Raw genomic sequence first — 18,509 nt, forward strand, 5'->3', positions numbered from 1 at the left:
AAACACTTTAAAAATGAATAGACTGTGCTTTCAGTGCTTTACTAGACCCTTCTTTGCAAGACTATAAGAGGTATAGATAACTTCAGTTTTCAACTAGTGGTATATAAAAGCATCTCTTGAAATACTGCTCCAAAAGGGTATACACTGGATTGACCAGTTCACTTTTTGGTATGTTAGAATTCAATGCATCAGGCTGACAATGGCCTGATTGAGTACTTTTACCAAAATAATTACCAAAGTAATTTTAAATTTCTTGACCACTTTGCTGCTCTGTTTGCTTTGATATTGCATTTTATAGTAGAAAGCAGACCTCTTGTCTACCAAAAGGTAAGTTATGTGAAAAGTCTGTTTCTAGTGCGGATTCAATGGAGTTGTCAGTAATTTGTTAGCCTAGAGCTAACAATTTGTTAGTGAGCTATCGTATATAGAAATCATTATTAACAGAATGTGCGCTGTTTGAAAGGCCAGTCAGATACACATTTATCTCTTCTTGGTTAGAATATCCAAGATGACCAATTATCTGAACATAAGTGGAGTACATATGTTCTGGTATATACTGATCCAACCTACAGAACTCTCAATTACAGTGAAAAAATTGAGAAAATCCACCATTATAAACCATCAAATGTGAACTTGTGTTTTCTAAGACATGTCTGTAAGCCAAACCTGGCAAACAGGGTGCTGTCTCCAGCAATTGTAGGTATGAACTGATTTATAACTGGGTTCTGATTATGTACATGACATACAAATGTTACAGTAGTGACATGATTAAACATGTAGCAAGTGTTTTCCATTAGGCTTATATATTTATTTATATTTAGATAGATAGGGGACAATCAAATCACAAGCTGTCTGAAAGAGATCACTAATGGTACACTGTAAATCATGCCATATGTTTGCATATTAACCTTAATAACAGAGTAGGAAATCAAACATGAGGGTTGTATTTCATCAGATGTATATCTGTTAAATTTCTTTCACTTCTTTTAGAAACCATACTTTATAAAGTATCTGACTCTGCACTTTAGCTTACTTTATGATTTCTGACTGTGACTTCCAGAGCATAATTATATATAAGCTATATAGTAATCTGTTCTGGTTTTGCAGGGATATGCTATTTCCTTTCCTGATTACGTGTCTGTACTTTAGGAAAGTGAGGAAAAAAGGGTGGGAGGAGAAAAAGAAATGTATCTTATCTGTTAAGAACTTTTTTCACTACTTAACAGTGGGTATTGTCGGGTGGTTGACAAAAGGAGAAACCCATAATGTCAGTAAAATACCATTGTTGCATTTTAATGAAAATAATTGCAAATGTGTATTGAAAACAGTGGACTGTGACTAAACAGTTTCTACATTTATTTAAAACTGTAAGATACATTTTGCAGAATTCTGTCCCAGTGTAAGACAAAGGTTACCATATTGGAAAAAAAAGAATCCCTGGTTAAGTTCCAAAAATAAAGTAATTTTAAATACCTTTCATTATGAAATCCTTTGTTTTTACTTCATGGGATTGAATTCAGACTTGAAAGAGGCCATGTTTAAAGCAGGATTTCTCTTTCCTGTTCAGTGTTTGACAGGCTTTTGATCTAGATATTTTTTCTAAGGGCTTTTGTTGTTTATGTAGACATAATCGATGAGTCTTTTCAGCTAGACTGCACACATGATCATTTAGAAAAACAGAGGGACAATTCTTGGCACCTTTTGGGGATTTGTGTTTATATAACATATGCTCTGGGCAAAGAAAAATCAAGCTTTAAGTTTTTTTATCTTTTCAAGTTCCAGTTTCTCTAAAGTAGAAAAAGTTTTAACTTACAATTCAGATGAAAAGCATTTTTCATAGGGTTGAATAATTTGGCATGTTTATATGATGCCTTTTCAGAGCAGATAACTTGTGTGCATAATAGGGCCCAAAAGTTCAAAGTAGCTAGTTATTTACAGCATATTCACTTATACTTGTTCCTAGCAGCTAAAATGGAAAATGGTTTTCCCATAGGCAAAAAAACTTGGACATCAAATTAAATATCCTTGGCAGGGGGTTAGAAAGGCACTGCTTTATAAGAATAGTTATTGTCAGGCACAGTTATATAACTTTGATTTAAGTCATTGTAACTAGTCTAGCTGACTGTTACTATTAATGTATTCATAGAAAATATTTTTTTTTAAAACATTAATACTTTCATTAGATTCATCAGGGACAAGAAAAGGTTTGGTATTACTAGCTTACTTGTAAAGATCATTTCATTCAAAAGATAAAGGGAAGAGGCAAGGATGTATTCAGAGTTGTAACGCTTTAGATGAAAATGTTACTGGTATATATGATTGAGGCTGCTCAGCGTTTGCTTCGTCAGCATAAGTCAGTAGGCTAAATAACTGGCATATTCTTTAAAATAAGCAAATTAGAAAAAGGATGCCAGTTCTTTTTCTGATGGACTTCAGGGTCATTCTTAAAATTATCATTCTACTTAGCAGACGTTCATACTACCTGTCCTATCCTCTCTACACTGGCTTAGTGGATATTTGCAAGCATGCTTCACCCTGTGCTTTTGATTTCTGAGGCTTTATGTGCCTCAGAACCTCCAAGGCAGTCCTCACTGCTCTCCCATGTTTTCTGTCCTCTTTTTGGGTCCACATGCTGCAAATCATCAGTCACAAAGTATATAATGTGGTTCTTTTGTTTTCACAAAAGTTAATATTTTTTCCTGAAATTCTCTATTGCCCAGGGGTTTAAAAGAGAAAAGGAAAATATATTAAAAAAAAAAAAAAAAAAAAAGCAGCTATATATAAGAATAAAAAAGATTGGAGCAAAATTGTCAGAAAATACAAGGCTTTTAAAAATTATATTGTTTGTTACATATTTCTAAACATTTCTTTAAGTCTTTCCAGTATTTGAGTGATAAAAGTGTGAAATGTAGGAGAACAGTCCTCTTCCAATGAAATATTATTCAGACCAAATGGTAGGAATTTTAAAAGTCCTATTTGAATCTCCCCAGTATAAGGTACACATTCACTGAAGTTTTCTGTCCTTGAGTTACTCCTAACAAGTTATCAGAATTTGAATAAGAGAGATTGCAAAAGAAAACTATTTGGGAACCCTGTTGTCTTTGTTCTGTATGTAGCTGTGGATAGATAAGGGCACAAAACCATCAGAGATCACATCCACCAGTTCAAAAAGCTTCAGAAATTACTTCTTTTTCTGGGGTATATGTGTCTTGACACACGGGACAGTGGGGAAATCCTGAGGGTGCTAATTGTCATGCAGTTTGTAGAGAAATTTTGTTAGCAGTAATCCTTTCACCTTGTCCCCACTTGATATGATACCCAGCTCCTGTTGAAATAATTGGGTGTGCATGAGCAAGAATCTGTGGTGAAACATGCAGCGAAAAGCACCTTCTGGGTGTTTGCTGTTGGGGCTACGGCTAGGCTGGGTGTTCCTGCCAGCCTGAGAAGCAGGAAGCTTGGGAAAGTAAGTCTGGTTTGGGAACTGGGAAGGGATGTGTTGGAATCACAGCTCTTCCACTGAGATTCTATAGATCCTGCAAATGTCACAGACTTCAAATCTCAGCAAGTTGTCCGATATTGTATTCAGAAGCCAAAGCAATATAATTATTTTTAGAGTTTAGAAAAAGCATTATGGTGTAAGGGAATTGAACGCTAGAATGCATTGTTTATAGAAGAAGGGAAAACATAATTTTCTGATGTTTAGCTAGTTCATCTACAAACATTGGGAATAATTCCAGTATGATTGTAAGCTTGGGAATACAAGGTAGTCATTCAACCTTTTGGTTCCTCGTAGTCGTTTTATGCAAAATTCCACAGTTCTGCTCTTGCTAGTGAATGCCAGACCCAGGTTTCATTCTGCTGGACCCAAGAATACAGACTCTTCTCCAGGCCCAAATCCTAGACACATCCTCATGATCTTGCAGTATAAAGATGCTAAAATTGTCCTCCTGGGTGAACTGTCTGTAACCATCTCCCTCTTTTGCCAGGAAGAGCATTCAGGAATCCAGTTTCCAAACCGTTAGTAAATTAGTGTATAAATCAAAAGTGTGTTGTATTTACCGCTGTCGCTGCAACCAGATAGTTGGCTGTGACTTGCTCTTTTAGGTCAAGCAGCAAAAGGCTGTGCATCATCAAATGATGGATTGTGAATGAGACTAAAGCATCAGACTGAGTCTTGGATGGCTGGGTTCAGTTGCTGGCTCCAGAAGTACTGTGGATGATTGCGAAATGAATGCTGCTAGGGTAATCTTCATTCTGGCATTTTCTAACCCAGAATGATTGATTTTGCAGATTTAATATTCTTTAAATGTTGCTTTTATAATTTGATTAATATAAGGGACAACATAGCACTATTTGATAGTTTTTCTAAAAATAATTTGAGGAAAATATGACTAAAAGGCCGTTAGAAATATATATGAATAAATGTTTTTGTTTGTCTTTAAAAAAATAAATGCACAGAACATTAAGGGGTGGGAGATTGGTAGGTTTACGTGGAGATTATTACTTTAAGTATTAGTAATGAGTATTTTTGATAACAATATTAAAAAACCCCAGGGTTTTCTACATTTCAGAATAAAATATTGGAAGGATATGAAGAGCGAGCAACATAAAGTCACTAGAACAAAAGATCCAAGAATTCACACTTGAACAATTTAATTCCATGATTGTTTACATTTTTATGTTAGTATTCTTTTTGTTGGATTATTGAAAGAGCTTTTAAAACTTGTTCTTTGAGTGCTGAAAGTATTTTTTTAAATCTCACACTGACATCTTAATGCTAAGAAATAGTTTAACATCAGTATTGTATAAACTTGTCCCTACTTCAGATGTCAGCACCTCCACTAGTGTGTGTTATTAGATAATAATCCTAATTCAGATTATATTGTATTTGCAGCACTAAAGAGGCTTCACTGAATTAGCCTTACCTTGCCTCAAAGTCCATGAAAGGCCAAACCTTTAGACTGGGGCTGGCAGCTGTTTGTGCTTTTGGCGTAGGACCTCATTTAATTGTTTTTGTAGGAATCAATAATGTGATTGCAGACAGCACAGGTGTGGTAGAGTATTTTGGCATCACTTGTGAACAGATCAATATGTGAGTGGAACAATAGCGTGGTACAAATCATCCACCCCAAAATATTCTGAAAAATACAGCATATTACTGAAATTACCAGTCTGGGTTGGAAGAGACCTTAAGGATCCTCTAGTTCCAACCATGGCCAGGGACACCTTCCACTAGACTTAGTTTCTCAAAGCCCCATCCAGCCTGGCCTTGAACACTGCCAGGGATGAGGCATCCACAGCTTCAGCCCACCTCTCAAGCCTGTCAAGGTCCCTCTGGATGGCATCCCTGCCCTCCAGCGTATCAACTGTACCACACAGCTTGGTGCCAGCAAACTCATTGAGGGTGCACTCAAGCCCAGTGTCCATGTTGCTGACCAAGATGTTAAACAGTGCTGCTCCCAGTAGGGACCCCTGAGGAATGCCACTTGTCACTGGTCTCCAGTTGGACATCAGGCCATTGACTGCAACTTTTTGAGTGTGACCCTCCAGCCAATACCTTATCCACCAAATGGTCCATCCATCAGATCCATGTCTCTCCAGTTTAGAGACAAGGATGTTGTGTGGGACATCATCAAATGCTTTGCACAAGTCCAGGTAGATGATGACAGTTGCTCTTCCCTCATTCACCAATGCTGTAACCTTGTCGTAGAAGGCCACCACATTTTTCAAGCATGATTTTCCCTTATTGAAACCATGCTGGCTGTCACCAATCACCTTCTTACTTTCCATGTGCCTCAGCATAGGTTCCAGGAGATTCTGCTCCATGATCTTGCACGGCACAGAGGTGAGATGGACCAGGCTGTAGTTCCCCAGGTCTTCCTTATTTCCCATTTTAAAAAACTGGTGGTTATATTTCCCCTTTTTCAGTCAGGGGGAACTTTACTGGGCTGCCACAGCTTCTCAAATGTGGTAGATAGTGGCTTAGCCACTTCATCTGCCAGTTCCCTCAGGACCCACAGATGCATCTCATTAGGTCCCATGGACTTGTGCACCTTCAGGTTCCTTAGATGTTCTCAAACTTGATCTACAGCAGGTGATTCTCCATCCTGCCAGTCCCTGCCTTTGCCATCTGTGACTTGAGTGGTGTAGCTGGAGCACTTGCTGGTGAAAACTGAGGTAAAAATAACCTAGCTTCTTACCAGACTGCTGCCTGAGATGGATTAAAAGAGGACACAAATAGCAAAATGTGGAGAGTTCACACCTTGAAACACAGCATCTGTGAGGGGTAGATAGGATTTGTGCTGAGGATTTTTTTGGTTTGGTTATTAATTACTACAGTTATTAATTTGAAGAGTCAGTCTTCTTTTATAGAGTCTGTTGTTAAGTTTAAATTTTTTTAACTTTCAACAAAGATCAACTTTCAGTGCTCATGTACTTACTGAGAGTTTAAGATGTAGTTCCATGGATCTTGGCCCTCATCTATGGGGCTAGCACATAATTTGTTGTTCCTGTTGTGTGAGACTATAAAGTCATAATGAAGTGCAATTGGTTGGAATCAGTCTAAACGTTTATGTATATGTTTAGCTTATCATAGGCTTTTCAATTTTCAACAGAAAAAACTGGAAAAACGTAATCACAAAAATGTCTAGCATATTAGATGCTCAATCCCCAGTTACCTTCAAGAAATGGGAGTCTGAATGAAGTATTTAAATAATCTTTTTCATGTATGTATCTTAGAAAAGGGGAGAGACAAAGTGAGTATTCTTCGTGCTCATAACCTCCTATGAATTTGTCATAGGAAACACAGAAGGATATAAGGCCTTGATAGGATTCCCAGAAGAAATCCTACTTTCTTCTTTTGCAAAGCCGCCTTAGCATGAATATACCTGGTAATAAAACATTAAAATGTACTTAGATTTTTGTGCAGTGTAAACAGAAATTCTCAAAACTATAGCAACGTAGCTCTAATGACTCACTGAGAAGGCATTGTATTTGTCAAAATAAAAAAAAAAAAAAACAAAAACAAAAAACAAAAAACCCTAAAAAAAAAAGCCACCCAAAGAAACAAAAAACAACTGGCTTCACTTGAAAGTTACTGGCAAGCACATTCATAGCTAATTATAAACAAATACTAGTTAACACTTTAAATAAGAGGAAAAAACCAAAAGGATTTAGGACATGAGCAGATGAAAGGATTCTTGTTGCCTCCCATCTGAGATTACTCAGATTCATTCCTGTATTCAATTACCTGCGAAGATGTGATATTCCCTTAAGAGAGATCAGGAGATCTGAAGGGATGGCAGTTTCGTGCATCTTCTTACTCATAGCCCTTTGAAACTTGTTCAGCAGAAATAGCTTAAATTGCAACTGGGTTTGGGGCCAGACGGTGAGAACAGACAGTAATCACTGGGTCAAGACCATTCCACAAACTATCAGCAAAAAGTTCTGGTGGGGCGAAAGCTCTGAGAGGGCATTTGAATGCTGTTTGAGACCTTGAGATCTACAAGGTCTACATGGAATAATTTCTGGAGTCAACTTGTTTTGTGACTATGGTTATCTCATACATTTGCACATAAACAACACTCATAATTCTTATGAACTATTAGCTTTCAGTCTATTTTTCTTATGAAATTCCTGGATATTATTGCACATCCAATTTTAGAGCTTAAGTTTTAATGCCTTTTTTCTTTTCTTTTCTTCTTTTTTTTTTTTACAAAGCCACTAAGCACAATCCCCTGTCATCATTTAAAAGTTAATGATCATCTACAGTCTTCCCTAAACCCACTTCCTTTTTGATAGTTCCCATCTAAAATGGCTACTTAATTCTTCCCAATGCCACTCAGGTCCCCAAACACATTAGTCTTATTGAATAAAATGTGCAAAGAAAACCAACAAAAAAATCCAAAAATTGAGGCAAAACACATTTAGAAGTCTAAAGGGGGAAAGAAAGAGGGTTTTTTCTCATGAGCTTTCTACTGACCCTGGTGTCTTTGCTATTCTGCTTTGGTATTTCAAGGTATTTCAAAACATAGTGTTGAATATAATGCGAATTGCCACATAAACCAGCTGCATTATGTTTTCTGGGGGCATTTAAAAGTACATGCTACAAAGGAGAATTGAGGTATTCTCTTAGGAACTCTCTTGGAGGTCTTGTAAATTTAAACCTTGCACCTTGATACTACTACCAGTGTAACTACATGCCTTTGCTTGTGGTGATCGTTCATCCAGTGTTTTCTCTCTGCTTCGCTTTGTTTCCCATGCACGAGATACCTACAGAAGGTATCCTTGTGGCCTCTGTCAGGAACTCATGGGATACACTTTTTAAGAAAGTCTATCCCTCAACTAACTTTTTAGTTTTGGTTTGTTGGGTTTTTACTGGCGTTTTTGACTCTGCCAGAGGAGATATTTGGTATGTTTTCAAAGTCCCAGCTACTATTCATTCAGCACCACTGTGGAAAAAACCACAAATGTCCTCTTTAAAGATCCTGGTAAATCTGCGGCAAGGGTTTGTAGAAGCGTTAGCAGTAGTTTTCTTTTTTTCAGTAAAAAAGATTTTTACAAACATTTCAGGAACACATATATAGCACAGGGGCAGAATAGTCTCAGTTTAAAACAGTAAGTCTTTGACCTCCCTGTTAGTGTTAGATAAAATATTTCTTAATATTCTTAAATCCTTTGGAAAAGACAATAAAGAGGGAAATGTAGCACTTTCAAACAAGAAATTGCAACAACTATTAATAGAGACAACAGACATTATATGTAATATCTGTCCATATAGACAGTAGTCTGTACGTGCAGAAAATTGCTATATTCGTGTAAATAATATTTCTTAAAAATCAGATTTGATGCAGGAATTATAATGTTTAAATTTGGAGGAGACTAATATAGAAAGTTTATTGGACTAAAAATGAGGAGATACTTGGCAATGTTCTTGGTTTGCAGAGTGGATTGATTACTGCAGAGATTTTAGCATTGACATCAGAGGGGACAATTTGTGATCAAAAAAATGGCTTTTACGTCCTTATCTTTGAACTCCATTTAAACTTCAAGGCTTCTTAAAGCAAAGGAAAAGAAAAAAGGACTATGCAGAAAAGTAAATTACACTGTTCTATTAAATACCATTATTTTCTAGAATGTTTGTGTACACTTCTCACATTTAATTTTGTGAGGTGCTTCAGATTTTCATAAATGCATAGGTCACTTTAGTATGGCTATTCATATATGTGCCTTTGCAGAAATTTGCATGTAATCTTTGCAGGACTCTAATCTAAAAGATTTGGCAGAGCAAACAGACCAAACAGTGGCATGTATCATTCTGGAATGTGGGTATATGCTGATAATATAGGTTTTGTGAATTAACTAGACTTTGTTTGTGAGCCCTTGTCGGTAACCTCATTTTGAATTGCATGAAATCAAGTTTTATGCCCCAACTATAAACTATCAAGCACTATGTTTAAGCAAATATGAAAAGGGATAAGACAGAAATTAGAACATCTGATGTGAGTAAATTTTGAAGAAATACACATACCCTGTAGTTAGAAGAATTTATTGAAGGGTCTTGGATATAGCACAGTCCTCATTCTTAGTAAGGAATGACGTAGGGAGGAAGGAATGTACTTGAATTTTGACCAAATATATAAAGTATTTAGGAAGTATAGACTTTGTTCTAAAGGCAGACCATCTTTAAATAATCTGAAGGTATCTTAATGGAAAAAGCAGGCAAACAGTGGAACATCATCCAACAAGGCATTAAAGATGCTTTCAAAGGAAAAAGTTAAAAGATAACTAATTCAGTATATGCTGTAAATAGTAGATAAGGTAGCTTTGCTCCGTGAGAGATCACTTTCACTCTAAAATGTTCTTTCTTTCTTTTTTTTTTTTTTTTTTAATATGGCAGTTTTCAATATGAACTGAGCATATTTTTAACTATTTCCTTTTAAGTAGATTTTACAGAATATATATATCTGCCTTCAGGATTACAAGAGCTGCATATAACGCCACACAACATACTGAGTGTGTGCAGGCAGAGATGTAAAACTGTTTTACCTCTGCTTACTGATGCATTACATGAAATATAGGGGCTAGTATCTCCTGGTATGATGTAGTCTAATAGATTTTGAACAGTGTATTTAGAGGTGATTTAATAAATTAGTGTCAAGGATCAAGAAAATTACTCTTAGTAGGGAGCTGGGTAAAAGATGAGTCAATAAAATATGAAATATTTTAATTTGGGAACTGACCCAAGAGTGGGAACTCCTCCGTGTCAGAAAAGGCAGTCGCTGCTGTGGTCAGCTGATGGATTCTGAACACATATGAAACAGATATGGCTACTGGACGACTACAAGACTTCTAATGTTTTCCAAAGGAAATCCATAGGACTTTCTGAAGTAAGTTTGCTTCTTTAGGATGGAGATAAAGAGAAATTTTAGTGGCAGAACAGAGCGCTCAGGTGCACTCAGCTGCTGTGGTATCCCTGGAAATGACCCAATTTTCCTGTATCAGTCGTTCCCATGGAAGAATCTCTGTGGAGCCGGTAGGGATTTTCTCCTTTTTTACTTCACCTGTTGTGTAATACAATAGAGAGAGGAGTTCTCTATTGTAAAAGTAAAGACACTTTTCTCCCAAGACTGTTGCCCCAAGGTGGCCACTTTGCAACTGGTACTGAGCACTTAATTGTATAGGGTGCCAAGAAGGAAGAATGCCAAACCAGTGCTTTTCAGGCACTATACAGTTGTGATGAACTGCTTTGAAGGAAGAAGTGACAGTAAGGATACATTATACTGAACAAAATGGTAAAATCTCATGCACTCAGGGACACTTTAACCGAATCTGTCATACCAGAATTTTTTTCCCCTCCCCTACTCAAACAGGAAAAATGAGTTGAAAGCAGTTTACCAATGGGGTGATTAGTACAGAGCAAAATACCAGCAACCACTAATATCAGGTGATCATATTAGTGGCCAGTTCCAGAAAGTATAGGAATCTCCAGCTGCTTCAACATCTAATAGTTACTCCACAGTATCCAGGTGACAGTAAGACTTCTGTGGTTTAGAGGAGGCTTTCTTCCCTTGATGCTTGAATTTCAGTGCATGCCTTTGACCAGCCATTGCCCACAGCTCTCAGATGTTCGCTATATACCACTACAAAAGCTGTCATCTAAATATTTTCTTTGGACAAGGACAGATCCCTGAGTGTACATACTGTATTTTCTTCTCTTTCACTGGTGCCACCTGTCGTCTTGTGGGAGCAGAATTGTTTTCATACTGTTTTATGTTTGGAACAATGAGAAAGCAAATGGATTGCATGTCAAATTTACACTTGAATAATATCCTTCTGATAACATGCAAAAGGTTTAGAAGTGTCATCACGTATTTGGAACAGACTACAAGGCTATTCTCTTTTAGAGAGATTTCTTTCCTCGCAAGACTGTTTAATGCCAAGAGGTAATCTGATGCAGGATGAAATCTCCCTCTGTGGGTATAGTAGGTGCCTTATGCATATGTACTTATTACTTTTTTAAAAAGATGCTGTTACATGAACCTGCATCATTCAGGGATTCTCAAGATTCTTTTTTTTCTATAATACCCATTCTCTACAAAATTATTGAAAGTACAGATATCTGAAGGATTTTTCTCTTTCCTTCCTCTCTGGACCATAGTAACTTCCTTTTTTAATTGAAATAAAATTTGCTCCAGAATGGGGACACATCCTTTGATAAACCTAGTATATACGCTGTGCTTGCATTTTTGGAAAAAGTAAATTGTGGAATATTTGCTTCATTGTTGGTAGATAAATAATTGTTTGTAAACATGTGCAAAAGAGTTGAAATAAAAAGAAAAAACTGCAAACTAGACAGATTAGACAACGTTATAACCCAGCAATCCTGGAAATTATAACAAGAGTTATATCCTAGAGATATGATGCCTGTACTAAAAGACCGTCCTAGGCTGCAACATGCTTGACTCCATTTCCAAGCATTACTTAACTGAAAGGAGTCCAAATTACATTTTTCAGTATACAATTATTTATTTTAAAAGTTGTATCTGCAGATACTTAGTGAAAGTGTTAATGCAGGATGAGATATTGGATCTCCCTTCATCCAGTTTCTTCTCTCTTGCACCATATGGTTTTACAAGTCATACCTTGACTCTCAGGATTGAAGTATGAAGAGAAAAAAAATTCTTAATGAGATTCTGTCAAAGCTGCCAGGTTTCACCTGGTTTCATATCCAAAGCAAGGCAAGGCTTTCAAGAAAAACTCTAAGTCAGCCCAGATTCACTCAACACTGGGCCCAAGTTCACTCAAAAGAATTGTGAGCCCTCACAAACCTTTTGAAGAATCTGGGCCGAGTTTCAAGTCGGTATTGAAATCTGTAATCAGGCAGGCTTCACGTGCTCTTAAATTTCCTTGAGAACATTTACCCAGCTCTCCCTCAAGTTTTTTGTGGTTTGCTGGTGGGTTTTTTTTTTTTTTTCACTTTCAGCGAAACAATGATTGAGCCTGAGTCTTCAAATAACGATTGCTAAATATAATGTTTGCTGCTACAAACATCCAGGCACTGCTCATCCTCCTCAGCAGACTATATTGCTACTAATAAAAAGCATTTGCAGCATCAGACAGCTCTGACCCTTGTTCTGACTAGGAAAAAAGAGGGAAAGTCCATCTGTGTATCTTTGCTACAGATTTTATATATCTATTCTAGTGTTAGTGTATTTTTGTTAAATGCTGTTGATTAAAACATTGTAACAGAAAAATAGTGGTTATCTTTGCTCCCAGATATTCCCATTGCCTTTCTCGATTTTGACAAATCTAAAATGAGGATTTCCTTTATCACAGGCAATGTATCTGCAAGGTATCAAAGTGATTTTAATGAGTTGTTATTTTAGAGCTATGTACAGAAAGTGGAATGATAAATAGCTTAAAGCTTTATTTTTTGTTTTTAGATTTCTATGTGAATTCTGTACCATCGACGTTTATTTCCAGGACAGTTCAGAGCCTTCTTGTATCCCCAAACCCAGTGACTCTTGGGAAGCCTAAAATTCTCCTTGCAAATTAGCAGGCCGCATTAGTCCGGCTGACTGAAAAGAAGAAACAACTTCCAAACTAAAAGGCTTTTTGTTAAAGCAGAGATCTTAAATGGGACTTGAGTTGTGCTACCTGGATGATTATAGAAGTACAAATCTCACCTAAGCACACATGCACAGAGCAGTTTGTGCTATCGCTTTGCACATCGGTGATGCCCAAATTACTATGCATGTTCCTGTAGATTCTGTGGATCAGAATACCCAAGTTAAGTGAAATGGGTACAAAATAAAATGCAAGACAACACATGGGAAATAGATCACACCAATGTGTGGCAATGGCAGTTTCATATTTTTAATTTCTGTCACATGATCACCAAATTACAATTTCCTTCTTATAAAATCATTCATGTTTTCAAGAGGTCTGCTATGCCTCTAGCACTTCACTAACTGATGTGAGCAGAGGGAGATGGTGTGTGCAGGGAAAGAGAAGAGAGCTAATAATATTTGTAACTATCAAGGAACATTTAGAAAAGCTCTAAGACTGAATCCTTCCTGCTTTTCACTCAGCTTTTCCTCCTTCTGGGGGGTGTGTGTGTGTATATATATATATATACCTGTTCCTATAGCTTTTCACTTTTCAGATTCATTCTTTAAGATCTGGTTTTAAGTCACTTTCATGACTTGTTGGTTGTTTATAGTACTGCAAGATTATTTTTTTTTTTTAATTTTCAAAACTTGCTTCAAGTTTGCAGGCTTTTTTTTGGTGGTTGTGGGTTTTGCTGGTGTTTTTTTTTATATAAGGGTATCAAAATTCATGTGGCTTTGTTCGTGTGTGGGTTTTTTGGTTTTGTTTTTTTGTTTTTTTCTTTCAGAATTTAGGTACGAGTATATATCCAGGTGGTTTCTATTCATTTTATACAACATACTTACGATGCACATTAATCTGAAACAATCTTATCTTTCACCTTGTAGCTAATAATTTTTTGATTGTATTTCTACAGCTAAAATAGACCAAGAAAATGAAGAGAAGTCACTGACAGAAGCACATAAAAGGTAAGAAAGAACAATTGCAGTAAAACCTCTTTGAAAAACGTGTTTTGGTACAAGTTGCTGTATTGGTAGCCAGCATTATTGCATTGTTGAATAGTGAAAGAAATGCACTTTGGAAACTAAGTAATATTTTTTAATTGTAAATTTTAATTCGACAATTAGGGGAAAAAATTTAAGGAAGATAGACACACAACCTTTCTTTAGAGAAATATTGCGTATGACTCTTGTCTTTCAGAAAATGCATATACCTTATATAAAAATAAATTCAGAATACACCATTTGGACTGAGAGAGAACTGTTCATGCCACACCAGAATCATAGTGATTTGACAGGCACGTAACATTCCCCAAACATTCCACTCATTAGGTACCACTTCCTGTGCTTATAAAATATCTGCTTTAAAATAAAGAACGGAAATCCAGTTTTTAATATATTAATGATATGTATAATTAAATGTGACTTCCTCTGTAGAACTGCGAATAGATCTTCAAATAATTTTTCTGTGGCAAAAAGCAAAATACCTCATTAAATTTCATTACAGATGTGTGCAGTTGACAGAGTTTTCAAAATTGGGAACTTCACTGCATTGCACAACTTGTGGTTTCTTTTGATTTTTTGGCAGTGTTCTCCAGAAGTTCTCCAGAAGCAGTGGTTAAACGGGACAGATTTTTATCTGCCCCAGCAAAAGACCAAACTATGACACACACCATTTATAGTCCAGATTTAGGGAAACTGACAGTCTGTGTTTGTTTTCCTTTCACTACAAACAGCATCTTCTTTTTGTACTTGCTTTAACCGCCACCAAATATAAGCTAATGAAGAATATTCATTATTTATAGCTAGAGCTGGGAAGTCTCTCAACAGGTTTCCACTAAAATATACCACTGTAAAAAGTTCTAGTTTTTACTATGGTTTATTAGCCATTCTATGACCCTGCTGACCAAATTTGCTACCTGCTGTAATGCTGCCATGCAGTTAAGATCTTCCCTGGTACAGCACCGTACCTTGGGTCATGTACTAAAGATAGTACCTGAAAAGGAAGCCAAGGGAAGAGTAAATGTTCCTCTGCCACAAGAAGCTCCCCTGTTACTTGTGAGGAGGTCATAGGTCCTTGAGTAGCACATCAGTGATGTGGGATCGTGATGGAAAAACTGGAACAAAGGGAGTATTGCTTTGGCTTAGTATCATACCTCTTGCTTAAGCGTATGAAAGGCATTCCTGACATTTCTTAATTTTGTTTAACTGCTGAGTTACATAATTCTTATCCTTAAAAATCTCCTTCACAATAAAACTTTGAGAGAAGAAACTGCTGTTAGAAGAAATTCTTGTGATCTCTCTCTGCTCTTTTAAGGAAACTGTTTCTCCTGTAGAAAATAGATTAGATTACATGTCCAAAGCTGACAGATATCTAAGGACAAGGGGAATCTTCAAGCTGTTCAGAAATCTTGTGACTTTTCACTGTCTTCCACTGTCTAATTCACTCTCCATTCTTATTTATTCCCCTAACTGCATTGGAACTATCATATCAAAAACTTCCTATCGGTGTAACTAGCATCCACAATACAGGGGAAGAAAGCAAACTGCACCCTGGTTTCTCATTCAGCTTGGTCTGCTCCATCTGACTTGTCCTAATTCTTTTTTTCTCCCTCTATGTTGAGTGTAGCAGCTCCTCTTACATAGTTTGTCAAAGCAGAAATTTCAGGTTCATTGTTCCTCTTTACTATAAATATCTAGCAAGGATAACATCACATGCAAAACTTTTCGTGGAACACATGAGGAATTACACTAGGACAACATTAGGGCAAAGTTATTTTTTACTGTTATCTAGGCTACATTTCTCTTTCTTTCTTCCTTCCATTGTCGCACTGAAATTCTTCATCAGATTAGTGGTATTTGTTGAAACATTGAAGACAGCTTCATAGTATAGTTTTAGTATTATGTGTATTTGTTTCTCTAAGATCTTTAATTGGGCCCAGAAATAAAATGCTTGAAATCTTTTTTGTCCAGGGGTGGGTGAAAAAGAAGATGAGAACTTAAAAAGCTAAATAGAAGATTAGTTACATTTGGTTAATCATAGGTAGAACAGTGATGCGCAGGATGACTAGGCAAGCAAGTACTGCAAGGAAAAGTGATGGATTAGATGGAGCAAAATTAATGTGATTAATGTGCTTGGATTTTCCTTTTTGAAGTGGGTAACTTCAGCCCGTGTGTAAGTTCAGGTCTACCCATGATAACATTTCTTTAGCTTTCAGTAAAACCTACAATTTTTCTTTCTTTTCTTTTTTTTTTTTTTTGTTTTTTTGGGCACAAAATATTAAAGCTGATATCTCCATAAAATAGAAAAGTCTAAAAGAACAGACTCTTGCAGCAATAACAACAAAAATGTTTCTAAAATGAATAATGATTTGGGGAAAATGCAGCAATGTGTATTTTAGAAAAGCTCAGTTGTGCAATAGATGAGCTGAAATGGAAAGTTAATCTTCCACACAAAATAAAGACAAAGAAAATGGAATGTCTGCTCCAGGGACTCCATACAGTGTATAGCTGTTCATTTGTCACAAGTGAGAAAATGTTTAATCGCTTTTGAAATGATGTATTCTCTCTTTATTTATCGTGTTTAGTGACTTTAAAAGTGTCAGTATGTAAAGTGTTTATCCAAGGAATGGATTTCTGGCACACGGATAAAATGAAAAGTGAAATGTTTAGCTCGCAATAGGCATATGTTCCAAGATCTCTCTAAGTATCCTGAGATGAGAAGAAAGCACACAGGTCTGTGTTTATCTAGCTTACGCAGGCAGACAAGGAAGGCTCCAGCCTGGTATTAACACTGAAGTGACATGGAATGTCTTCACCAAACCCCAAACAATTACATCATTCCCTTAAGAATATTGATAAAGTGTAATAAAAAAGAACCTGGCACTTTCCAATTAGATCCTCATTGCTAAATGCTTGAGAAACTGTGAAATACTTGACAAGTTAAAATAAAAACCACTGGTTTGGGGGGATGGGAAAGAAATAAAACAGGAGAAGGAGAGGAGGAGGGAAAGAGATGCTGCTATATTTTAGGAGCTCACAATTGGGCACTTTTTATTCTTATTTTAGATTATGCCATCTGTCCCAAGACACATAGCTATATGCTCAACTCATACAGCTGTATACAACATTTAAACAAAATTTAACATCTTTGAAAGTTGGGAGATACAGCACACTTTGCACCACGCATCAAATGCATTGTTTTCTGCACTTTCATTTATTTAGGTCTAAATATCTCTGCCTTTTAAGACGTGATTTGCTTTAAGCTGTGAGAAAAAATGAGAAGCACTATTGTTTTCAGGGATACTTACAACAATTTTAAAATGAGACAGGGTTCAATCACAGCAAGCAGGAACCAAGATGACATCAAAAGTTATTGTCAAATGTTACATGATAGCTGATGACTTGTTTTCTGTGCTGGGGTAAAAGGCAATAGCAACAGCAGCAATATAATCTTGCTGGTTATAATCAGAAATAAGCTAGTTACTCCTCTTCTTGCACTTCATTCTTTAAAAACAACAGCTAAACAACCTGACTAGAATTACCAGAAACAACATTTAGGGAAGCTGAAGGTCCTAATTCTCTGCCTTGCTACCTCTATATGCCTGAGTGTGAGGGAATAGCATGTAGCTTTATTACTTTCTTATATTACCTTACCCAGGACTGGCTTCTGATCTTGAAAGGTTTCTAGATTAGGGTCTTTTTATGAAGAAAATCAATCCAGAATGTAACACTCATCTCTCTTCCACTGAAATAGTTGAGATTTTCTTTTTCTTCCCCTCTATCCACAATGATTTGTCTCTTCTTGGACTAGCATCTTGAGAATCATTTACAAACTGAACTGGAGACAGTTGGTTTAGACCTGAGACACAGATGATCTTCATTTCTTCCTGCTCTCTCTCTGTCAAACAATAAAGCATCACATTCTGAATTCAGTGCAGTAAACTGAGCCATTTTCAGTGCTGTGTTTATTCATACTGAATTCATGGAAGAGGCAATGTGTACTAAGAACCTCTTAAGAACACTACAGATCCTTTTATTTCTAATATTTCAGATAGTATAACCCTGCTTGAAGTGATAACATAGGTCAGTAAGACAACAGCCCTGTATAATGGTGGCTTGATTTGGGGTGAAACTGTTCACCTGTTTTTCCTTCCGTGATGCCTAGTGAGGGCTGGATAGACTGAAACGTTGCTCACTATCATGGCTTGTGTACATCACTGATTTTAACAAATCTGAGAATTTAATCTGTTCTTTAGTAAATCTTAATGCATTAAGGGAATATGACTTCTTTTACAACAAATATAGACAGGACTTTCTGCATTCTGACCTATGTATTAACTAGGGAATGTAAGATGTGTGTGGCTGGGTATGGAACGGTCATCTTCCTGTGTCAGGCTA

General features: G+C 36.5%; 1 protein-coding gene across 1 annotated transcript in view; it reads left to right on the forward strand.

The window, feature by feature from the left end:
- Positions 1–18,509, forward strand: part of FMN2 (formin 2) — a 165,634-nt gene that overhangs the window by 116,832 nt on the left and 30,293 nt on the right. The window contains 1 exon segment of the mRNA XM_040599133.1: positions 14,027–14,078. Coding sequence (XP_040455067.1) covers positions 14,027–14,078 — 52 coding nt within the window.

This window comes from Falco naumanni, chromosome 6 (assembly GCF_017639655.2).
Source record: "Falco naumanni isolate bFalNau1 chromosome 6, bFalNau1.pat, whole genome shotgun sequence".
NCBI lineage: Eukaryota > Metazoa > Chordata > Aves > Falconiformes > Falconidae > Falco > Falco naumanni.